This window comes from Azolla caroliniana, unplaced genomic scaffold (assembly GCF_043228905.1).
Source record: "Azolla caroliniana isolate FFs.n. ecotype wild unplaced genomic scaffold, voAzoCaro1.0.p SCAF_20, whole genome shotgun sequence".
Taxonomy (NCBI): Eukaryota; Viridiplantae; Streptophyta; class Polypodiopsida; order Salviniales; family Salviniaceae; genus Azolla; species Azolla caroliniana.
The window spans coordinates 15514736-15540165 of NW_028230455.1; the positions used below are offsets into that span (position 1 = coordinate 15514736).

General features: G+C 39.5%; 3 protein-coding genes across 3 annotated transcripts; 1 reads left to right on the forward strand and 2 right to left on the reverse strand.

Annotated features, from left to right (window-relative positions):
- Positions 1–10030: 10030 nt before the first annotated feature.
- CRD1 (dicarboxylate diiron protein, putative (Crd1)) lies at positions 10031–12259 on the reverse strand. Its single transcript, XM_087335645.1, has 5 exons — positions 11676–12259; positions 11120–11184; positions 10693–11020; positions 10513–10611; positions 10031–10426 (listed from the first exon to the last, which is right to left on the reverse strand). The coding sequence occupies exons 1-5, from the start codon at positions 12192–12194 to the stop codon at positions 10163–10165; spliced, it is 1275 nt and encodes a 424-aa protein (XP_087191771.1). The 5' UTR covers positions 12195–12259; the 3' UTR covers positions 10031–10162.
- A 5446-nt stretch (positions 12260–17705) lies between these two features.
- LOC147851232 (gamma carbonic anhydrase 1, mitochondrial-like) lies at positions 17706–20421 on the forward strand. The gene is made up of 5 exons (XM_087335764.1): positions 17706–17857; positions 19114–19257; positions 19359–19484; positions 19573–19724; positions 19932–20421. The coding sequence occupies exons 1-5, from the start codon at positions 17755–17757 to the stop codon at positions 20190–20192; spliced, it is 786 nt and encodes a 261-aa protein (XP_087191890.1). The 5' UTR covers positions 17706–17754; the 3' UTR covers positions 20193–20421.
- Positions 20422–21541: 1120 nt separating this feature from the next.
- On the reverse strand, positions 21542–22976 carry LOC147851233 (DNA-directed RNA polymerases II and IV subunit 5A-like). Its single transcript, XM_087335456.1, has 4 exons — positions 22676–22976; positions 22157–22339; positions 21945–22058; positions 21542–21849 (listed from the first exon to the last, which is right to left on the reverse strand). The coding sequence occupies exons 1-4, from the start codon at positions 22937–22939 to the stop codon at positions 21706–21708; spliced, it is 705 nt and encodes a 234-aa protein (XP_087191582.1). The 5' UTR covers positions 22940–22976; the 3' UTR covers positions 21542–21705.
- Between the last annotated feature and the right edge of the window lie 2454 nt (positions 22977–25430).

Genomic DNA, 25430 nt, shown 5'->3' on the forward strand with positions numbered 1-25430 from the left:
AGTTCGACTTCTGCGAGACCCCCCTACTCCTCACCCGCCTCTACAACTATTACCCTGAAGTCGCCTCCGAACCCCAAGTCGACGTCTTCCTTTACCCCCATGTTTACCGCAATAAGATGTCTACTTGGGCAGCCGCAAACCCCACCCCCACTCGAGGGTGGCACCACCCCGTCGCCAACCCCCTCCTCGAACCTCCCGGCACCCAACCCCCATGGCATCTCCCTTGGTTCGCACACACATCCTTCCGCGAATGGCTCGCCCTCCACCCCCCCGAGTTGCGCACCAACCCCACCTTTTTTCCCCTTCCTCGTCGTTGGCCATGGCCCGATTTTCACGCCGCCCAGGCACGCCTACCCACCCTTCAATTCAACTGGACGTTATTCCCCTGACCCCCGCGCACATCCCCGACCGAACCCGACATGATCCGGGTCATGCGACAATTCCTACGTACATACCTCGACGTCCCGGACCCCGACATTCAAGCCAGCCTTCGTTTTCTACAACTTCTACTCATTCTCCGTCACTCTAGCCTGTACGAAGCCCCCCCCTTCCAACGGCACAACCACCCAGCGCGGGGCCTCGCGTTCGATTTGAACAAAGGTCCAACTCGCCGCGAACTGGGCGGCCTCTGGACCCGCGTCAACATACTCCCCGCAACCTACAAACAGGATTTTGAAACCATGATCGACACGCGTTTTTTCCCCGCTTACATAAGCTTTAGTCGAAACCCCCCTTCTCCCTTCGCCAGCCACAACACCTGCACCTGGCTCACCGGCCCCAAGAAAGATTTCTTCACAACAACCGACCAACTGCAGGAAATCCGGCTACCACCACTGAACATCCGCCGACTTCGCCATCATCTCCGCCGCCACCCACCCCCCGACGAACCCCCCTACTCAATTCTACTCGCCCCCGACGCCCGAAGCTCCCCTCCCACAGTGCACTCGGGAGTGTGCACTCATTAGGTTGGGGGAGATGTTAAGCGTTGGGATAACAACACAACCAGTCACGAATAAGAACGCATCAAGAAGGACGTAGTACGAAGAGGAAACGGCAAGAGGAAAGGAAAGCAAAGAGACGGTCAAATGTGAAAGGCCCATACCCTAAACGTGAAAGCTATATAAACCACATAGTAGTGACTTTGTGGTGGTTCTCCCATTTGTAAAGATCTCCTATTGATTAGAGCTAGAGCTTCCTCTCCTCTTTCTTGTAACCTTTGAGCTTAAGAGAGATTAGTGAAGTGTTGAGTTAGAGAACACTAATCTCTCTCCTTGTTGGTGCTAGACCTCTTAGCAAAGAGGGTTAATAATAGACATACTCTTGCTTCTTATTGTCTATACCTATTGATCTATTTTCTACGAGAGAGAGCTTGAGAGAGTGAGAGAGATATCATGCTTAATGATTTACTAATCGTTGAGTGAGTGTGAGGCTTGGAGGTATCCGACAACCATCTCCGCCCGATTCGCCATCAAGAGGGTATACGCCGGTCCGAATCCCGCCACGACATCGAGGAGCTTACTCCATCGATACATAGATCCTTAACAAAGCTCATTAAGGGCTCTTTTGTTGTTGCTTGAGGCAAGAAATGTTTTTAGGTTTATATTAAATACAAGCTTCCATTTCTACTAGCCTTGTGAATGCAATTGAAATCAACAACCTGTCAAAGCTATGGCAAAAAAGGTTGTCTCGCACTAGTGCAAAGGAACATGATTGTGTAAGACAAGAAGAGCTTGCTTCCGTGCCCAAAAGATGTGAAGTTAGAAATATGTGTTCATCCGGTGGTTGGAAAACAAAGTAAAGTATCCTTCAAACATCATTCTTCTTCAAGAGAGGAAGAGATACTTCAGTTGGCATACTCAAATGTTTGTGGTCTTTCAAAGGTAAAGTCAATTGGTGGTTCACTCTACTTTGTTACTTTTATTGATAACCAATCTAGAAAACGTTGAGTTAGAACGTTGAAAACAAAGGATCAAGTATTTAATGTGTCTAAAGGATTTCATGTTTATGTTGAAATATAGATGGGAAAGAAGTGGAAATGCATTCACACCAATAATGATGGCAAATATCGTGGATCATTTTATTCATATTGTTGAGAGATAATATTAAGCATCAAAAGACACCACCAAATACCTCACAACTGAATGGCTTGGCGTAAGGGGTGAATGTAACTCTAGTGGAACTTAGATGTTGATCTCATACGTGAAGTTGTCCAAATCTCTTTTTGTTAAGGCCTTGAGTGTCATTCCATATGTTATTAGTGTTGAGCGGACAAGCTCAACATGATTCGCATTGGCTGAATAATCCAAGAGCCTGATTGGTGTCCAAAACAGAGAGTTGGATCGGTGTCCGGATCTGAGTGCAACTGGTAGGCCGTTAGAGGCTTACGATCCTAGCCTAGTACGTAGGCATATTTTTGGGAGTCAGTGTCAGTCGCTCGGTATGAGCATTGAAGTGCTTGTCAGTACTTCTATCAGTCCTTTTAAGGACTTGTATAAAAGTGCTCTCTGAGTACATTGTATGTACAGAGTGATATTTTTGAAATTGAGTTTACTGTTTTGTGCTCTCTATCTCTCCCGTATACTCTTTGTGTTTCGTGAAGCTTCCATTAAACCTTGTCTCTATTTTCTGTTGCTATCTGGCTGAGCCGGTTTGTCTAAGCTTCTGCAAATTAACCTTTACATGGTATCAGAGTGCCAGGGTTAGAACATCCTCTACTACCACAAGAGCTTTCGAAACAGACGAAAACCTAATTTCTGGTAAGAACAGATAGAAGAAGGAAATTGACAGAGGAATGTCTAGCTCACTTCAGATAGAGAAGCTTGATAGAAATAACTACGCATCTTGGTCATACAAGATGCACCAGTACTTGCTCGGACATGGATACTAGAGCTATGTCGAGGGAGCGAACGAAGTAGCATCGGAGCCGGCACACAAGGACTTCCCAGCATGGGAGCAAGCAACGAGTAGACTATTATACTGCCTCACATCCTATGTGCACGATCAAATGCCTGGCTACATTAAAGACGCGTTTAATGGAACTTGCCAAGAACCCTAAGTGGGCATTCTCTGAGTTACAGAGAGATGTAATAGGTTCTTTTCTTCCTGTACTCCTATTCACATAGTGGAATATCTGTTTTTGTGGTTTTCCCTTGTTTAGGGTTTCCACGTAAAAACTATGTACTATGTATTCTCTGTATTTTGCTATTTTTTCTGTTTCCACATTCAATGTATCTCAGTCCATCTTTCTCATAGATATACGGTCAGAACACAACAAACTAGTATCAGAGCAATGAGGTGCAAGAATGGAAAGAGGTGTGAGCCGCTGAAGATCCACGATAGGTCAAGGTGATGAACGAGGAGATGCAAGCTCTTAGTTAGAACGAGACATGGGATCTCATCCCTCACTCACCTCACAAGAAGGCAAACGGTTGTAGATGGATATTCAAGGTGAAGTATAATACTGACAGCTCTGTCAATTGCTATAAAGCCCGACTCATTGCAAGAGGTTGTACGCACAAACATTGTGTCGACCATAGATTGACCCATGCGTGATATTCATGTTATTCTCCATCCGTAATATTCGTAATATTCGAGAATTACAAAATGACCCCAAAAATATGAAAGAACCATTTGTTTATTTATTTATTTATTATTTATTATTAAAAAAAACAAATACTTTTACATCTATTATTAAAATATTATTAGTGTGACTCATGAGGTCCCTTTTTTAATGTCAAATAAAATTATTAAATTTTGTGGGAGAGTAAAAAGTGGGGGATTGATAAACCTTTTATTTATTTTTTATTAAAAATAAAACAAATACTTTTAAGTGTTACATCAATTATAAAAATATTATTAGTGTGAGGTTCCATTTTTAATGTCAAATAAAAATATCAAATTTTGTGGAAGTCTAAAAAGTGGGAAATCAATGAACCTTTTATTTATTTATTTATAAAAAAATAAAACAAATACTTTTAAGTTTTATATCTATTATAAAAATATTATTAGTGTGAGGTCCCCTTTTTAATGTCAAATAAAAATATCAAACTTTGTGGGAGAGTAAAAAGTGGGGAATTAATGAACCTCTTCTTTTATTTTTAGAAATAAAACAAGTACTTTTAAGTTTACATCCATTATAAAAATATTATTACTCTAAGTGTACTTTTTAATGAAGTAAAAATATCCCCTTTTAATTGTCAAAGTCCTCTTTGTTATATGATATATGATAATAACTAAGAAACTAAAAAGTAGGAACTTTATGAACTCTCTTTTTTTTAACGAATATTTTTTCGTGCATTCGTATGCATATTCATATACATTCGTTTGGTAACCCCACAAATGTGAATATGTCAATCTATGGTGTCGACAATGAGGAGACCTTAGCCTCGATGGCAAAGATGACGACTATTTGAACAATCATTGCACTTGTGGTGGCAAAAGGGTAGTACCTCCACTCGCTTGGAGGCACTTGTGGCTCAATTCTTCTTCTTGAAATTGAAGATGGATGGTAGAGCTCAAGAAGTGATGCATGGAGGACATTGTGAATTCGCTAATGTCGTGGAAGATCAAGATGGAAAGCTACTTGTTGCAGGGGTGAGTTGTTGGAATATGCCGGTGTAATAGCCAAACCAGGTGCAACTAGCCAATGGCGATCAACCCTCTCTTTATGTCATTTCTAAGCAATGGAAAGTTCGAGGGATACATCATGATGCACTTCTTCCATCAGACAAGTTCGTTCTTTAGCAAATGACAAAGCCATTAGGGATAGCTATGCTAAAGTGTTGTTGGAATCTGTAGTTGTAGGTGAGTATTGTTGTAGGCGAACTCAGACATTGGAAGAAATTTGATCCAACCATCTTGTTGATAACTTATCATACATCGGAGATATTGCTCTAGGATCTAATTTACTCGTTCAGTTTGCCCATCTGTCTTAGGATGGAAGGTTGTCGAAAGCTTTGTGGAAGTTCCAAAAGTCTGGAAGAGGCATTTCCAAAATTTGTACATAAATTGGGGGCCACGATCAAAGATAATGTCGTTTAGTAAACTGTGAAGGCGCACAATATTTGTTAACAATATGTCTATTGTTTCCATCCCTGAAATTTCCTTAGAACATGGAATAAAATGTGCCATCTTTGTGAATCTATCAATCTTTGTAAAATGGGCCTCCATCTCGATGGACGTTATGACCAAACTTTCGGAAATTGATGGATTTAATTTAGCATTGGTCACAACATTTAAATCCATCAATTTCTGAAAGGTCGGTCATAATATCCATCGAGATGGAGGCCCATGACCTATTTGGAGTCAGTAGAGGTTGAAGTAGACCGTAGGGACGATGATGTACTGCTTTGGTGTGAGCACATGTATCACATGTTTTCATGAATTCTTTAACAAGTTTCCAAGGTTGTAGCCACCAGTAACTTCTAGATATTAACTCCAAAGTTTTTGCAACGCCAAATTGTCCAACTAGGGCATGATCATGACATTCCTTCACGACAAGGACCATCTAGGATATACATCAAGTTGTACGAAAAAAGAAAACCATCCCGAAACACAAATTGGTTATGAACATTCCGTACCCCCCCTATGGTTGAGTTGTCAAGATTCTCCCTAATCTCTTTGGCAAATTTTTCTATGGAAGTATTTGTGGCTATTGCGTTGAGTAATGATTCATCCGCTACCATATAAGTTGCAAAGAGTTGAATTTGATGGGGTCATAGGAAACAATGTGATTTTTTGTTGTAGGTCGCATCCCTTGGCCGAATTTTGAATTCCAAAAGCTGAGATAGGGCATCGGCTTTACCATGTTGGGCACTACGACGAAAAACAATTTCAAAGTCATAATCAGCCAGGAAGTTTGACCATCACGCTTGCCTCCAGTTCAAAATACTAGTGGTGAAGTAGACAAGGTTCTTGTGATCGGTCACCACTTGGACACGGTGTTGGGCACCCGCCAAGGACTCCATTATTCAAAGGCCGCAATAATGGTAGAGAGTTCTTTGTCATAAAATAGGTAGTTGATCTCGGGGGTGTGAACTTCCGAGAATAAAAGGAAACAGGATGGAGAATTTCATTTTCATCTGGTTGAGAGAGAATGGCATCGATGGTGAAGTCAGAGGCATCAGTTTTAACAGTAAATGGTTTGGTTTGATCTAGGTGGGGAACCTTTCTTTAGTGTCTCGAATGCCAGTTGGGTTGTAGGAGTCCAGCAAAAAGGGGAATCCTTCCAAGTGAGTGTTATAAGTGGTCACGCTAGTGCAGAGAATCCTTGAATGAATCGACAATAGAAGTTGGTAAAACCCAAAAAGGATTGCACATCATTGACCCTGGTGGGAACTTCCCACTCTTGAATTGTTGCGACTTTATTCTTGTCCATAGTGAGACATCAGAGAAAATGACATGTAACCCAAGGAATTCAACTAAGGTTCGATCAAATTCACACTTCAGATCGTGTTTGGCATAAAGTCCATGTTCGCAGAGTTTGGACAAGATAATTCGGACATGTTAGGTGTGCTCAATGGAGTCCTATGAGAAGATACATATGTCGTCGAGATAGACGACCACAAATTGGTCCAAATACTCTCGGAAGATGTTGTTCATCGTATGTTTAAAAACGGTAGGAGCGTTTGTGAGACCAAATGTCATTACCATGTATTCAAAATGCCCATACCTTGTTTGAAATTTCATTTTTCACTCATCTCCAGGCTTGATACGCACATGGTCCAAGTTGTAGGCGCCTTTGAGATCGATTTTGGAGAAGAAGTTGGTTAAGAAGTTTGGACAAGCTCAAGCCCGGTTTGCCCTTTGGTGGAGACCTCTCCTCCCCTGTGGATCAACTTTCGGCAAGACTAACAAACGACGAGCCGCACTCAACAATAAACCATAATAATGGTAAAATATTATTGTTAAATCAATTATGCTATCAAGAACAATAATAATAACACTAAAAAAGCAAAATAGAATTAATAAGTAAACAATAAAAAATATCATGACAATAATAGTAAAAAATAAGTAATTAAATTAATAAATTAAATATAGATATAATATAATAATAATTTGATAATAGTGTTTTTAATTTTAACTAAATAAAATAAAATAAATTCTCTAGTAATTTAAATTCAATAGTAATAGTATATTTAAATAAGTAAATAATTATGAAAGTAAATAACCAAATAATAATCATAATCATAATGGAAATTATTAGTCAAATATACATATATTAATAATCGAACAATAAAGTAAATTATTATTATTATTATTATTATTATTATTGATTAAAAACCTACCTCTATCGTTGACAAATACTTACACACAATTAACCTACAATTCAAAACACTCACTAATCTGGACATCGACATTCTTTAACATCAAATATTGAAAACTTGAGTTAACCCATTCTCTCTAGTTCAAGTCCCTGATGGTCTTACTCAAATTTCACACGTGCAAGTGTAACTTCGTGACACTGGTGCTTCTCTATGGGGTGGAAGTATTGGGTGGTAGCATCCCTAAATGCATAGGGAAAATGTGGAGGTTCACTCTTCACACATTATACTACACATGTTGCACCTAACTACAAAACCATATTCTTCGCCAAACGAGGAAACCGTACACAACAATATATGTTAAGTTAAAGCACATCCCATTGTATGTCATTTGAACCATTGCTTCCATGCGACTTAGCTCACATGCATTGCATTGTGAGATGGGGTGTTGGGGCACAAGTGATGAACGTGATCAACTATGCATACTTTGCCCTAACAAGTTCGGGAGTCTAAGTATCACACTTTGATACAATGTTTTGCCTTTGATCATATTCAACTATGCTTTCCACACATCTTCATTCAAACCCAATCCTTACACGAATTTCTCTTATAACCACAATATGCACTCTTGATTGCAACATTCATAGGTAAAGTTCTTGAACATTGAGAGTCACTACTCACATTCACATGTATTATGTGAAATGTAATATTTTTGGTCTCATAAGTCATATCTGACCTCAGAAGACAATATGTCACCATACGAAAAACCTAATATCGTTCAAAGTAGCATGCATATGTTGTAACAAAGGGCTTTTGGAATCAATGTAAATGGTTTCTTACAAATGAGTTTGCAATCAAGTAACTCGCACATGTTCTAGCAAAGAACTAGCACACATTACAAAAGACTATGTGGCCAATTCCTTCAACCTTGCAAAGTTTCAAGGTTCCCTAAACACAACACAATATCTTTTGCAATTGCTTAGTTGTGAACATGAGGGACACATCCACCTAATCCCATGTTGAGTGATTGTCTTGATGATGACAAGGAAGATCCAAATGACAATGACATTAACATAACATGACAACCTCATATTTCATTATACCCATACAAATGGTTAAATAATATTAATATTAATCACATAATAGTAGCATTACTCATATTTTGACAGCAAAACCACACTTCCTCCAACGTCACCATACTAAATGCACTTTTGAACACTAACAAATAAACCTTGCTGCTAGTAGCCACGCAAATTGAAACATCAACAACAATTGACTAAGGCAAGTCAACATGCCAATTTACATATCAAAAAGCAATCATGCAAGTCAAAAACCCAATTGACTAAACATTTATCTACACTTGGACATTGTTTAGAAATGAAGGAACACATGTAGTGTTAATGAAAGGGACAAAGGAATAATAAAAGAGACAAGAGGAATGGAAAGACTCCTGACATAATGTGAAAAGGCCCAAGGATATTGTAAAAGCTATAAAAGATTATAAGCCTTTTACACTTCTTCTTTAACATTTAATAAACTTGAGCTAGAGTTTTAACCCTCTCTTAATATCTTTAATCTCTCATTACCTATAATCCAAATTATTTACTTAATTGTACCTTAAGGTCCAAACCTCAAGTCTTAAGCTTAAGTGTTTAGGTTGGTGGTAGTAGCTCTTGTTGAGCATCCCTTCGTCTCTATAAGTGATTGTTTTGTTGTTTCCATTCTTTGCTTTCTCTAATAGGCTTAGGAGTGGATTCACTCCTACTCCTATGCCTCCCACCAACGACAGAGTAGATGTCATCTCTATACCATTGATATTGGTTCTAGTGTAGTTACGTATATAGAGAGAGAACAATCTCCTAGAGTGGCAATTACACAATTGGACCTTTATCTTACAATAAACAAATCATTAAGATATACCACAATATGAGAGTTAACAATCCACGACCTAAGTTCTCTCATATACTTAGGACTAGAGGGTTAACACTATAACTATCACAATCAAATACTAATATTAATTAAAAGATTTAAGGAAAACATAGCTTTAAGGGGATCAACCATCACCAAGCAAAGGATAAGAGGTGAATATGAACTACAACTCCCCATATAATTAAATATGCTCATTTTATTATACCTTCGAATCAAGATGAATTCCAATCCAAAGAACAAATGCTTTCTCTCACCAATAGAATCTCAACGGTGTCTATGAGATGGTAGTGAAGGTGGGTTAATTCATCCCTGTTATACAGCTCAATTCCTTAGATCCTATATCACCACGTCACGATAACCAACTTCCTACTTAGCCTATCCTTAAGGCAATGGTTTGTTATCAAATCATGAAGGGCTGTCATAATAACTAGGTTTCAATTTGCAAACATTTTTATTTACCATTTTTCAAAAATTTCCTTGTCACATTGCAGGAATTTGAGTTAAGTTTGGTAATATGAAAATGCCTGATACATCGTAATAGCTAACTACCTTGCATTTGATTGAACCAGGATTATCAGAAGGCTTGATACCTTGCATTGCTTAAACCAGGCTTGTCATTCCTTTCGAAGGGAAACAAATCTACTTCTGATTTCAGTCATCACATTTTTTACGCATAATTGTTTTATAATATACCCATTGCATTGTCCAAGCCTTGATATCTTTATTATTAATAAAAATATCTCAATCTATTGTTAACATATAATCTCCCCAAACAAGCCAGGATATTTATAAACAGTGAAACTGAGCACTACTGAAAAAAAATGGAAATGATCAAGGTGGAATTTAAGTCACACTAATGATTTCCTCTATATACTTGCATACACTCAGTCCATCTCCAAATGAAGCTTCTTCTACATGAATTCACCATTCCTTTTGAGGGTGGGATTCCATGGCACAAAACCTCAGTCATTTTAGTATACAAGCTGTGGCTCAAATTCGGCTACATCTACAGAGCCAGACTCGATAGGAGGCATGAAATAGGCTGCTATGAGCTCCGATACTAAACCTGCAATAGCAGGGATTTTTTGGATGTTCTTGACAATATCAGGGGCATCACTAGACCCGATAGCTACCAACTTCTCATTATATGCCACCATTCTATCAAGCTTAGCTTTGAACTCCGGGTTCTCAACATCCAAAACAGCAGGGAAGATTCTAGCAGTCGTTCGGTTCGTCTATCAATAGTTAAGGAAAGAATAATGTAAGCAAGTCCTCTCAACAAAAACATTGCAATGAATAAAGGGTTTAACAAATATTTTACCTCGATGATAACATGCATGTCAAATTCCTTAGTGTTCAACCCAATACCCTCATAGAATGCAGTCCTTTGGGTGTCATTTAGGTACATTGTAACATACACCTAATGTGAAATAAAGATAGCTCAAGTTATACATTGGCAACCGTTTGGTTCAAGAACATGAAAAAGACAACAAAAACTTACCGAAAGACAGAAGAACCTCGACCAGAGCTTGGCTTGCCAGTCATTCAAAAACTGCGGCTGAGCTTTCAAGAGTGCAGAAAAGAAATCACCATGCCTGTTCTCATCTTGGCACCAATTCTCAAAATATTTAAAGATGGGGTATAGCTGGTATTCTGGGTTGGTCTTAAGATGTCGGTAGATTGTGATGTAGCGCCAGTAGCCAATCTTCTCAGATAGATAAGTAGCATAGAAGATAAACTTGGGCTTGAAGAAGGTGTATGTTCTTGCTTTGGTGAGGAATCCGAGATCAAGGGCCAAGTTGAAGTCCGAAAGGCCTTTATTAAGAAACCTATCAGTCAAGACATCCCAGTAAGATAACATGGGCAGCCAGCCAATCCATTGAGTTCTGAAGAGAAGCAAAAGACACTATACACAAAGGATTCCTTACCCCGCATGTCGAGCCTCATCACGAGACATGAGAGTGAAGATTTCAGCCACTACCGGATTGGTTTTCTGTACAAAGCACAAAGAAGAACAGCATTTGTGATTATCATTGAGGTTCTAATACTCCAATCGTATAACCAGGTTTCACAAGAAAACATGAAAAACTAAACTTCCCAAAGCACAATAACAAGATGTCCTATATATTTTCAAACCAATCCTATGCTCATTCGCCGGGAGTTGGAGAATATCATTTTTAATATACATGTACATAAGGGCGTCACACATAAAATACGCATACGCGTAACGATCTCTTGCACAATTATGCTCCACACAAAACACACTAAGTATCCTCTCAAAATGTATACAACAATAATTCACAGGTAAATCGTTGAATGCATAGGCCTCTCATTGCACAATGAGGCATCAAAGGTAGACAGATAAACATAAACGTTCTTATATATACATATACAGAGACAGATGTAGGTAGGTTGGTACATACATACATACATAATCGTATCAAAGATAAAGAGGAAACAAATCATAGAGATTCTGACGGATACCTTCAGTCTTCGGCCAAGTTCCTTGTAGAGTAGAAAGCCCGAGAATTCGGCAGTGCAAGATCTCTCAAGAAACTCAACAAAAATCTGCCTCATGGGACCTTGAATATCCTCGGCGGCCTTTTTAAATTCAGCATTCCTCACAAAATGGGTCTGGTTATAATCAGTCTTGAACTCTTGAAGCAAAGCATCAAACTCTTCTTGTTTAAGATTTGGATTCATCTCAGTGTTGAACATCTGTTCCATCTCATCAAAATCGGTGGTATAGAATCGAGGAGTGAGGAGAGTGTCTTTTGGAATTGGTTTGGCCCCTGCTTTGGGCTTATCTGCAGTTTCCATGGAAACTCTGTGAGCAGAGAGAGTAGAAGAAGAAGAGAGAGGGGAATATGTCAGAGACAGAGAACCCAGGCGAGAAGAAGATGATGATGATGATGATGCGGACAAGGAAATAGGAGGAGTGAGCGTGGCAGAGACGCGAGAGATAGAGAGTTCTGAAACGCAGGGAGCCATTGCCATAGCCATTTCAGTTCTCCGATCGATGTGTGCGTGTGCTTTAGAGAGAGAGAGAGAGAGAGAGAGAGAGGAGAAAATAAGCGAGGAGATACAGAAACAGCAGCAGAGCAGAGCAGAGCACAGAGAGAGAGAGAGAGAGAGAGAGAGAGAGAGAGAGTGTGTGTGTGTGTGTGTGTGTGTGGATAGCGTGTGGTGGTGTTATTTGGAGAGGCCTGAAAAACGATTGGTTGAGTTGAGATATGCCCCTATCTATCGTCAATCTCCCTCTCCCTCTCCCTCTCCCTCTCTCGCGTTGGGCTCAAATATCTCTCTTTTGTTCCTTCATGCATATTTGTGTGTATGCATGGACCAAACAAATGCTTGCTTCGGCCCTCTCCCCGTCATGTCGTCATCACCTTCTAAGCTTTTCCGTCCTCACAGACACAATACCAAAATCCGAGTGTTGGTCATGTGTGTGTGTGTGTGTGTGTGTGTGTGTGTGTGAGAGAGAGGAGCACACACACGTTTATTGTCTGTCTACCCATCCATTCGTTCGGCCTCCTTTTCCAGGCTTGAAACAATCTAAGGTATGTTTACATTGAGTTTCCCTAGCAAAATATCCATAACGATTTAGTACAAAGCCAGTAAACAATCTAGGGTATGTTTACATTGAGTTTCCCTAGCAAAATATCCATAACGACTTAGTACAAAGCCATTGGTCCCGATACTACTTCATTAAAGGAAATTGACCAATGAGAAGGCGTTCTCTACTTCTCTTCCCGGAGTAAATCCTTGTTTGACGTCCACTCTCCATCTTTACTAAAGGCGTGATAATATCTCAAGCTAGCAATACAAGTTTGGATAGAGATATGGCACACCAACCAATCATTAGTCAGTGAAAAATGGCCCTATGAATAAATTTTGAGTTTTTCACCTAGCCCCTCAAGCTTATGGAATTATGAGGATGTCTTCTTTAGTCTTTCTTCAAGTAAGATTTATATCAAATCTCGAAAAAGTGTGTAAAATCCCTTTTGAATGCATGCAAATTAACCTTATGTTCAAGTTGGTAATATGGTTTGTCATGTGAACAACTAACTAAACCTTTCCTTGCGATGAGCTTATTAGAATTTCGTATAGTCTTACGAGGTGAATAGAAGGTTTCATGGTTTATAGGACCTAGCAATGCACATCATGCATTATTCTGCATCAACAAATCCCAAGCTGCTTAGTCAAAATCTCAAGGTTGGACACAATCATTATAAGATGTCGTAAGATGGTGAGTGTGCCTCCATCTAACGCTTCTTTGGGTGGAGACTCTCTCCACAATGCAATGCAATGCAATCCTTTTGTTAAGCTATTAGTTTTGAACCACTCAATAGTGTACTGCATGCTACATGTTTGGGCATCAACTGATTAATGAGGACATAAGCCCATCATCACCATAAGTTTACAAAGCAAAAAACTTTGCCATTATATACTTTACTTCAAGAATTTTAAGCCATGCTCTAAATTAGACCATTAGATCGAATTTGTGGAAATGACCAAAAGATTTGACATGATGCTTCTGTTATGTTTTAGCACAATATATTGTTATTTGAGATCAATTAGTTCATCATATTCTCATAATTAATTGGAAAGTCTACAACCTTCCTAGTTATTGGGAGGGCAAAGCACGCTTCTAAGGAAGAGGAATATGCAAGCAATTAGAACTAGTGTGGACAACGCAACAAGGAATACAATGATAAACTCTAGATCTATGTATAAAGTATATTTTGGAGAATCTTGATGAGGATAAAGAAGTGTGATATGGGTAATGATATAAGTGTTTTTATGAGCACACCTCTACCACGTAAGATCCTCAACATTTGGATCCCAAGTCGGAGAAATGTATACTCATAGGGTACTCACTCAAGCAAAAAGGGTATAAGTGCTTTAACCCTTCCACCAAGAAGGTATGAGTGAGTAGGGATGTCGTATTCGACGAGTCGGCATCTTGGTTTACAGCTAAATCAGCCCTATCCGACACAGTCAAAACCGAGTTTGACACATATGTGGAGGAGGAGGATCGACCAAGGCTCACATAAGAGGAAAGTCCAATCTCAACCAAGTTGAGTGGACCATAAGAGCCTCCAAGCGACCAAAGCACGTCGCAGCTGAGTCTAAAACGGAACAAAGGAAAGGCCAAAATGCTTGAGTATGAAGATTCAGATAGAAATGAATCGGACCACTCACCTGACAATGAGCATGGTGGACTAGAATCTAGATGTGCCCATCATGAGGACACTAGGAGAACCGCGTGACTCCACCCGAGAGAAGAACGTAGTCAGCCGATTTGGGATTTGGCTACGACGACTACATGGCATATCATATGCATTCATGATGAGGGGAGGCGATAGTCCGAGAGCCGAAAACCTTTTCTGAAGCCGTTAAAGACCCAAGATGGGTTGAAGCGATGAATAAGGAAATGTAAGCCCTCTCCCGAAACACGACATGGGATCTCTTCCCCTCTTCACCCCATCAACAGGCAATCGGGATGCCGATGGATATACAAGGTGAAGCACAATGCCGACGGCACCATCAATAGGTATAAGGCTCGGCTTGTTGCCAAAGGGTATCCGTAGACCCACAGGGTCGATTACGAAGAGACCTTTGCCCTGGTGGCAATGATGACTACAATTTGAACCGTGACCGCGCTTGCAGCAACAAAAGGGTGGCACCTCCACCAAATGGACGTGAAGAACGCATTCCTCCAAAGCGAGTTAGAAGAGGAGGTGTACATGATACAATTGCTTAGATTTGGGTTGACCACGCATCCGACTGTTGTCTGCCAACTCAAAAAGCCTCTCTACGATCTCAAGCAGGCACCAAGAGCATGGCATTCAAAGATAACACAATATCTTCACCAAATCGGCTTTCGAATGTCCAAGTCAGGCAATTCTTTGTTCGTCGGGAATGACTCCAGAGGACAACTATTTATCATAATTTATGCGAATGACCTGATCATTGGAGGAGAGCCCCTTGGGGACATTGAACATACCAAAAGGCTACTCTCCGACCTATTCGAAATGACCGATATGAAGGAGCTGGACCATTACTTTCTAGTAATAGAAATAATTCAGTCCCTCGATGGCATCATGATCTCCCAACGACACTATATCCTCGATCTTCTCTACAAGTTTGGGATGACAAAGTGTAAGCATGTCACTACCCCTCTCGATCGTAACTTGAAGCTAGATGTTGACTCCGGCACAAGAGAGTGTGAGCCGATGCTCTATCAACAGCTAATCAGAAGCCTCTTCTACCTCACAATTACCTGACCCGACCTGAGTTACCCGGCCGGACTCCTTAGCCAGTTCATGCAAACTCCAAGACATCCATCTTGACTATGCTAAGCGAGCGCTCAAGTATGTGAGTGGAACCATGGATATCGACATCCTCTACAAATCAACCGCATTGATACGACTCGAATGGTACACATATGCTGACTGGGCCGGCTACAAAGCCGATAGACGATCAACCGCAGGGTTCGTCTTCTCCCTTGACAGCGGAGCCATCTCCTGGAGCAACAAAAAGCAACCGACAATCGCACTGTCGAGCATAGAGGTTGAATACAAGGGTGCGATAGTTACCACCTGTGAAGCCGTTTGGTTGAAACGGACATTGAAGGATCTGGACATTCCCATATTAGATCCGAATCTCCTCTACTACAACAGTATGAGCAGTATTCACCTAGCTTAGAACCCAATTTTCCACACTCGTACCAAGCACATCGAAGTGCACTATCACTTCATCCGAGAATGTGTTCTGGACGAGGATCTCGACCAACAACACATCAACATGAACCTGCAGACGACCGACATATTCACCAAGGCCCTAGGAGTCGACAAGTTGCGACAGTTCACGATGAATGTGGGTCTTTCGATCGTCAACCAACCGCGCTTGAGGGGGCTTAAGGAGGAGTGAATTGGCCATTCGAAGCCGAAGTCGGAGTTGACTCAAAGCCGACCCGAAGACCAATCTGAACCAACCATCGACAATCGGAAGTTGTGTTTGAGGGGGCGTGTTGAGAATCAAACTCAACTTCCCATGTGTGGGAACACACTCTAGGATAGTCAAGTGTGTGACCACCCCACCTCCTTGTATAATAACTAGTGTGTCATAGTAGTTAATATCCTATGACACATATTCTTTAAGTAGTTAAGACTCGACCTCTTTCCCAAGAGACGACTCTAGTGAGAGAACCTAGAGAGAAGGTGACTACATAAGCACCTTCTCCTTCTCTTTGTAGTTGTTGGATTATTCTTGCTCCTTGTTAATATAGTTTTACTATTTTTTATGTAACTCTTGAGTTCTCTCTCTCTCTCTACATCGCACACACTCTCTCCACACACGCACGCACGGTTCTTTCGTTGCACAGAATCATCACCAATTCTTTTGTTAAGCTATTAGTTTTGAACCACTCAATAGTGTACTACATGCTACATGATTGGGCATCAACTAATTAATGAGGACATAAACCCACCACCACAAGTTTACAAAACACAAAAATTTGCCATTATATACTTTACTTCAAGAAATTTAAGCCATGCTCTAAATTAGATCATTAGATCGAATTTGTGAAAATGACCAAAAGATTCAACACGATGCTTTGCGTGTTATGTTTTAGCACAATATATTGTTAATTGTGATCAATTAGTTCATCATATTCTCATGATTAATAGGAAAAATCTACACCCTTCCTAGTTATTGAGAGGACAAAACGTGCTTCTAAGGAAGTGGAATATGCAAGCAATTAGAACTAGTGTGGACAATGCAACAAGGAATACATTGATAAATTGTAGATCTCTATATAAAATATATTTTGGAGAATCTTGACGAGGATAAAGGAGTGTGATATGGGTAATGATCTTATGAGCACACCTATCACTTTAAGGATTCAAGATGTCACAAATTGACCCAACCTATCCATTCATGGATGGACATATGGTTATATACCATTTAGAGAGTCATAGGCTATACATTGAACATTAGTTATGTATAGGGGTTGGTAGTATATAAAGGTCTAGGCCATAACTACAATATGTGGATATGATTCTCAGCTCGAGGTTGCTGAAAATTGTTTTTATGCTTAGAAATACCTTAGTGAATATGTATTCTCAAAGGACAATATCTGCATGCAAAGGCCATCAAAGTTGGGTTTGATGGAAATGTGGTCGTGGGAAACTCTTTGATTCATATCTACATAAAATGTGGTCTGATAATGGAAGCAAGAATGGTCCGGAATGTGATTGCATCTGGATATGCTGACTATGGGCTTGGAAAAGCAAGTGTTTTATTGCATGGAGCAAATGCACAGTCTCTAACAAAGGCTGGACATGGAGGTCACAAAAACAAGTGCTCAAGAAGAAGAGCACAAGAAATTTTAATTTACACACACAATCACACACGCACACATCTAACAACAAAAAATGATGAACGAAGAAGAGAGGGCAAGGAGCTCAAATTCTATTGGTTGATCTCTGTGTGTCTGTCTGTGTATGTTCTCCTCGGATGTGAAGGACTGTCTGTTTCTTGCTTTCTTTAGCGAGCGATGAAGGCCGTGTACCGGATCGGGTTCTGGATCCGTGAGACTGGACAAGCTCTCGACCGCCTGGGCTCTCGTCTTCAAGGAACCTATGCTTTCCAGGAACAGAGTAAGTGTACACGTTTTTTATCCACACGCTCACCAAAACCCTCACCGCTCTTCTTTTTTCGTCTTGTTAACCGTTAAAATTTGTTTTCGCTTAATATTCTGCGTCCGTTGCAATCCTGAAAATGTTGTCACTATTCTGCTCCTTTCGTAGTCTAACGCCTCAACTTGGTTTTTTTCCATGAACCGCACATATACATATAGAGTAGAAAATTTAACCTTATGTTGCTGAATCAAGATTGAGTTCAAACTATGTATAGGAAACTTAGACAGGGTCAATCTTATGACCTCTGTCCAAACTGCATACTAACTACCTTGGTTTCATCTGAGGAAGCATGATAGCTGAAAAAACTCTTGACAATAATAATAATGTCTGTTCACCTTTTGAATTGCAACCAGTGACAATGACCGGTTTGCTCCGTATGTGTTAGATGAGTAAGAAAATGGGATGTATTGGATAGTAATGATTAATATATGAGTTAGGCTGTTGAGAAGGCATTTTATTTCTGCTCAACAGCTGGACATCAATATTAGCGAATCAATCTTCATCATGATCTCTAAAAATAATTGAGAAGAAATGGAGCCTGGTCATATAGCTGAGCCATGGTATTTGAGGCGTGACATTTTTGTACCCCATGACTGTTAGAATGGCAACTTAAGGAGAGTAAAAGATTTAAGGAAAATCATCAAATACAAGGTTGTACCTGATATTGGAGTATTTCTGAAAGTGTTTCAAATGTTTCCCTTGAAAAGCAAAAACACAGACCTTCTTTATAATCCAGTAACCAAGTTATATATTATAAATGCGAATTTTAAAATAAAATGCCTAGTGGAACACATACTGAGTATATGAAATGATTAACGGACTGAAAGTTCACAAGTGAAGCTTTCCCTATTGATGGTGTTAAGTTTGATTTTGGAAATTGGCTTGAACTCGGGATCCTTATCTCAGGTTTTTGATACCCATGTCTCTTTTCGTAAGGCCCCAAGATGAAACATAATGAAGCTTCAAAACGACAAAACTCACTGAAGTATATCGCCTTTCACGTGACTCCAAAACTGGTGTGTGTCTAATGAATATGTATTGGTTCTGCAATCAGCACCCCTTGGAAATATGTCTGCACTATGCCCATTTTTGCTTTCTCAAGGTTGTCTTGTGCCTCTCTTTCTATACATTTAGTTTTATGACACACAGGCTCTTAGCATTATGCATACTTCAGTATCTATATTATATTCTAATTTATACTTGTATTAATATAGTCTCGAGGCACCGGACTCTTATGAACCTCTATGATAAAGTCCCTGTCATACCACAGAATGCATTTGTTGCCCCAAGCGCAGCTGTTGTTGGAGATGTGAAAGTGGGTTCTGGTTCTTCTATTTGGCATGGTTGTGTCCTCAGAGGTAAGAGACACAAACTTCAATAACCAGTTTCTGTGTTTCTCCTTAAAAAAGCTCTTAATTTTCATGAGCAAAACTGAAGATATTTAGATTCATAATTACAGGAGACATAAATGGAATTAGTGTTGGAATTGGAACCAATATTCAAGATCATTCTCTTGTTCATGTATCTAAGACAAATATCCTTGGCACATCCATGCCAGTTGCCATTGGTAGCAGAGTAACAATCGGTAATGCTTGCATATTTTCAACATATTATTTTATCATTTGAGGTGATTTGCGTTGGTAGAACTGATTACACGGTTTATTTCCTATCAGGTCATAGCTCTGTATTACATGGATGCACTATTGAGGACGACATATTGATTGGGCCAGGTGCAACTCTCCTTGATGGTGTGCATGTTGAGAAGAATTCTATGGTTGCTGCTGGAGCTGTAGTGAAAGAGAATACACGCATCCCAACTGGAGAGGTAAATATGAAGATTGAATGTATGGTTTAAAGATTGTTTGAGTATATGGTAGATAGGGATGGCCTTGAAATTGTGCAAGCAAATAATGCTACAATCCTTTATCATCCTGGATTAATGCAGTGACAATCGAGCACTTTTTAATGATTGATTATTCTATTATACAAACTTTAAAGAAATGAAAATGTGTTTATTTTGACTGTGTTGCAGGTTTGGGCTGGAAACCCAGCTACATTCTCAAGAAAGTTATCAGAAGAAGAGATTGCGTCCTTTGCCAAGTCAGCAGAAAACTATGCAAAGTTAGCTGAAACATATGCCCGAGAGAATAGCAGAACATATGAAGAAATCCAATCTGACAAGACTCTACACAAGAAATGGGAGGTCCCAAGTCAAGACTACGATTCACATATTGGTGTAGTTCATGAAAAGACCCCTGTTCATCTGACCTTGAGAGAGCCTACAACAGCTTAGTGTTGAAGTGACCAAAATAAATGATTTGATGCTTTTCAATGAAGAGGGGATGAAGGCATCTGATCGTCTCCTTAGGCTCCCTTCAGGAAAGAAAGTACATTGGTACACTGCTTACTTCGTTTACCCTTTATACCTGGAGACTAAATAAATTCAGATATATATAGCCTTTGGTGGCTGCCATGCATCTGATTGTTTGAGCATTTTTGTATGGAAGGTTTTTATTTTTGTTTGTTTTGCGCTCGTTGACATTTGACCTGCCTTTACCAGATGGTAATCAGTGATATAACGGTAATACTTTTTTGTGCATGATTAGTGTCTCGAAAGAGCTAAACTCAATTAGGTATCCATGAGATCTGTAAAGGGAACTACATATAGGAAGCATATTTCAACTCACTGAGGTTTTGGATTTGAACAACCAATGAATAAGTCATGCAGGTTGTTATTTTATTTCTCCAGTTTTTGAATATGATATTTTTAATCCTAAAGAGAAATGCCCTTATAATTCATTAGGTGCTATAACAAGTTCTCAACTTAAGCTTTGTTTGATGCAACTAAATCTGTGGAACCTTAATCACGGGCGTGTCTTTGGTTTTATTAAGTCATACAGAACCAATTAGTTTGTGAAGAATAGGCACGCAATAAATAAACCAGAACACACTAGACTGTAGAGGCCAGTCCAAACGCTCTTCGGATATATAGAAGCTATATAAAAATTGTCTCCATCATTTGCATGATCCCTCGAGACATTTTGTATTTGGTTTCATTGTATTCCAAAAAGAGACTAGTTCATTCGAAATTTGAATTGCTTGAAAGATGAGAGTAATAATATGGAGAAGCCATAGGCAAGAATACAATTGAAGCATCAATTTTCACAAAAGCAATTCATAAAAAGTTTTCCTTATTTACAAAATCGAGACCAAAATCAGCTGAAACAAATGGACTTGAAAACCATAGAATTGACATGTCCATGAAGCCTTGATTTAACAATAGTATTGTGACATCTCTATGATTATGAAATGCATCCATGTCATAAAGCAAAAATATCAACTATTTTTCCACACGTGACCAGTTTAATATGGCACAAGTGCACTTGGAAGAACGTCAGTATTTCCAAGTATAAATGAATATTATACTGTGTTTTTGAAGGCTCTTATTCAAGGGTACTATAACTCAAGGATAGAGGAAGGGCATCATTTGCAAATGCATGCGTAGGGCACATCCTAGGATAACACTTGCATTTTACCTTCAATCTAGTCACACAGTATGCTTTAGGGAATCTTATCACTCTTTTAACTGAAGTTAAAACTTCACTCAAACTAAATTTAAAAAAGAAAACAACGTGCATGAGGTCATCAGAATGTCCATGTGATTTATATTCTGCAATATACATGAACATGAGTACAACACTATTTAACAATGTCACCAAGACCATATATGGTTTCAAGTAGTACTAAAAAGAGTTATAGGTCAAATGTAACTGCCTACAAAAAGCTTAAGGAATTTACAGATCTAATTAATCTTCTGATTTGGTTTGAACAACAAGTCGATAGAATAGCTTTTCTTCACCAGCGTCGTCTGTTCGAAATATCTTCACCACATCTCCTCTTTTGAACCCATAATACCTTGCCACAGGATCATCCTCTTGCATGTAAGGAAGCTTTTGGAACACATTTGTGACAAGAAACCTGATAAGATTCACCTCTTGATTTAAACAAAATGGACCCATTGACATTACTGCCATTTCTTGTTTACCTGTTTCTCGTCTACCGCATAACCCTCTAATAATGCTTGCTTTTCCACTGTGCTGAGTAATTTGTGCTTTGGAATCAATGCATGATCCATGATATTCACAAGCAACTCTGATTCCTGTGACAAAGATTAAATTTGTACTATAGATGGTCACAACTAACAAAGTACTCACTTGAAAATATGTAAATGCAGAATGTGTTTGAATGATCCTTTACCAGGAAAACTTCCATATGATATTTTGTTTTTTCAATGACAGGAATGCATTTTTTGGCATCATTCTTGAGTGGTCGTCGAAGCACCATTATGGATCTTTGCGCACTTTCTTCCTTCATCTGCTCAACTACTGTCATGATTGTGGGGACTTTCACATCCATCTGATCCGGAAATACAACAATGATCTAGACACAAGAAATCACTAGATGATGAGGTCAATACATCATAGATACAATACATGTACACACACATATTATAAGCTTGGTGAACTCAGTAGGATTTGCTAAATCTGCTGGTAATGTGTATATATGCATATGTCTTTACATATTTGTTTGAGTAGGTGAATCTCTGTGTACATGTATATACATGTGTAGGTATATGCATGTACACAGAGAGACAAATCTACACATACAAATATGTATAGAGACGTTTCCATACACATTACCAGCAAGATTTAGCCCAATCCTAATGGATTCACCGAGCTTATAATGCACATTAAGAAAGGAATAAAACAATATTACCCTATCGGAGCAGGAAGAATGGTGTTGGGCAGAAATGGTGAGGGCATGGCGGGCAGGATCATCCCCGAACAGAGTTCGGAAGCGTCGGATGGGCATAGCGAGGTCGGAATCAGAGATGGAGTATCCCCGATCATACAGCATCCGCAGAAGCGTCCTTCTCACATAGAACAACCCCAGGTAGGAGCTGGAGGCGTTCTCAGCTGTAGTAGTAAACTCGCAGTTGAAGTGAGATGAAGCATCAGTATCAGACGGCGCCATCATCATGAGCAAAATGTCTACGAATTGTGATGGGCTCAATTAGAGAAAGTGGAAACCCCTGGACCTGAAATAGTGACAGTATGAGGTGGGGAAAGAGGCAGTATGTATATGTATGTATGTAGTTGAATTCAAGAAACATATGGGCATGAACTTACCTCCGTTGCAATTGAAGGAGGAGGATTATGGATATGGTGGTGGTTGATGGTGAGGTCCGCTTTCCTGTCGGGCACATACGTATGTATAGACAGAATGAAATATAATAGTATGTAATGATAGAAGTAAGAAAAGAAGGTTGGGGGGGGGGGGGGGGGGGAGATGATTTTGTAATTGATTTTGTAATTGCAATAAGATTTTGCTTTTTTATATTTCAAAAGAAACAAACCTCCCATGACCACTTTTGGCCTCGGAAGCCTATACACTTACCTTGCTTTCTTTCTTTGTCCAACTCCTTTCTCTTTCTAACCTCAACATAATGTTTTCTTGCCAAATAATAGAAGAAGTGACCTATGTTGATTCAACATACCAATAAAAAGAGCATATCACTTTTGAATGTTTTGCATAGGATGACATCAAGCATGATTTCCAAGAATTCTTAGAAGGTTGCACAAAGATTTCAAGAACCCCCTATATTCTCGAGCAAGTTGGGTCAACACTTTTGAGGTCGACTTTTTCTTTTTTTCTAAAGATTTTCTTTCATAGTATTAAGAAAAAACGCCCGAAGGCTACAACTTGAACCTAGTTGCCCAAGAGGTTACAACTTTTCCTATACAATGATGTAAAATAATCCCAGGACCAAATATTCGAACTTTGTAGAAGGTGTTGACGTTTGTTGATATTCAAGAAAGAGTCCATAGAAGTCGATAGTGCCATTGAGGCTCTTGAGTTGACATTGTAAATAGGGGCAACTTTTTCCTTCTCTTATTCATAGTCGGCCTCCTTAGCTAGTTCATGCAAACTCCGTGAGACGTCCATCTCGACTGTGCTAAGCGAGTGCTCAGGTATGTGAGTGGAACCTGTTGGGTGACAGGTCCCTCTGGATGGGAAGGGAGAAGAACAGTGCTGACGAACCGGATGAGGAGTACCCGGCTACGGAGAGCCGGATGGTGCAGACCCGGTATGAACCGGATGAGGAGTACCCGGCTATGGAGAGCCGGATGGTGCAGACCCGGTGAGAACCGGATGAAGAGACATATTCGTAAATATGTTTCTGAGAGTCCATCGAGGCTATATTTGTAAATAGCCGAAAAGTTATATTAGTATAAATATGACTTAGGGCAAAATTTTAGGTGTTGTTGTCATTCCTGTTTTCGCACGAGATTAGAGCACGTAACAGTGTACAGAGAGAGAGAGAGAGAAAGAGGTCGCTGCCTGTACACAGAGAGAGAGAGAAAGAGTGAGGAGGCGTGTTGAGAATCAAACTCAACTTCCTGTGTGTGGGAACACACTCTAGGACACTCAAGTGTGTGAGCACCCCACCTCCTTGTATAATAACTAGTTTGTCATTGAAGTCAATATCTTATGACACATATTGTTTAAGTAGTTAAGACTCGACCTCTTTCCCAAGAGGTGACTCTAGTGAAAGAACCTAGAGAGAAGGTGACTACATAAGCACCTTCCCCTTCTCTTTGTAATTGTTGGCTTATTCTTGCTTCTTGTTAATACAATTTAAACACCGGGTCATTTGGAAGAGGTAATATGTCGCAATTTAAGAACAGTCCGTCCAAAAAAGGCACAAAGTAGGTCATTTCACAAAAAGGACCATCGCATGCGTAAAGGGTTTTGGAAATTGAATCAAAATATATTGATTTATACCATGGCCAAAAATTTAGGGCTTTCAAAAAATGCCCCTAATAATTGACATGTGAAATTTACAAGAGAAAGTAAAAAAATTACAAAATGACTAACATATTTTATACATATTTTTGAATCGCCATATTGATGTAACATACAATATTTACATTTCATATATTTACATTGTCTTCATCTAATTGTAATGCAACGTCACCGTGATTCTGAGACATAGTCCTTGTTCGTCTCCGTGTTGCGTCAACATGCACATCTGGGATCTTCTCTTTTATTATCTTGATTGTAGTCTGTCTTAGATGGCCTGTTTCGGTCAAAGAGAAGTCATACACGAGTATGTTGACATTATAAAGTGCTAGAGTAGACATGCTTGGTAGATTCTTTCATCATCCTTAATAGATTTTACTTGATTGCCTTCATCATCCTTAATAATTTCAATGATTTTGGCAATCCTGAAGCCTGGATGACCCAACTTAGCACCCCCAGCTAATGTTGCAACCAACATACCAACTTGTAGCTCATGTAGATTGCCTTGCCACCTCACCTCTGTAGCATGCGATAATCTTGGTCCCATGTAAATATCTCTTTGTCATGGACGAACTAGATTATTTAATTCAAGATTATCTAGTGGTTGTAAATGAGTTGTGCTTGTCATTGATGAGCCACCAAGTGCCCATTCGAGTTGATTTTGTAG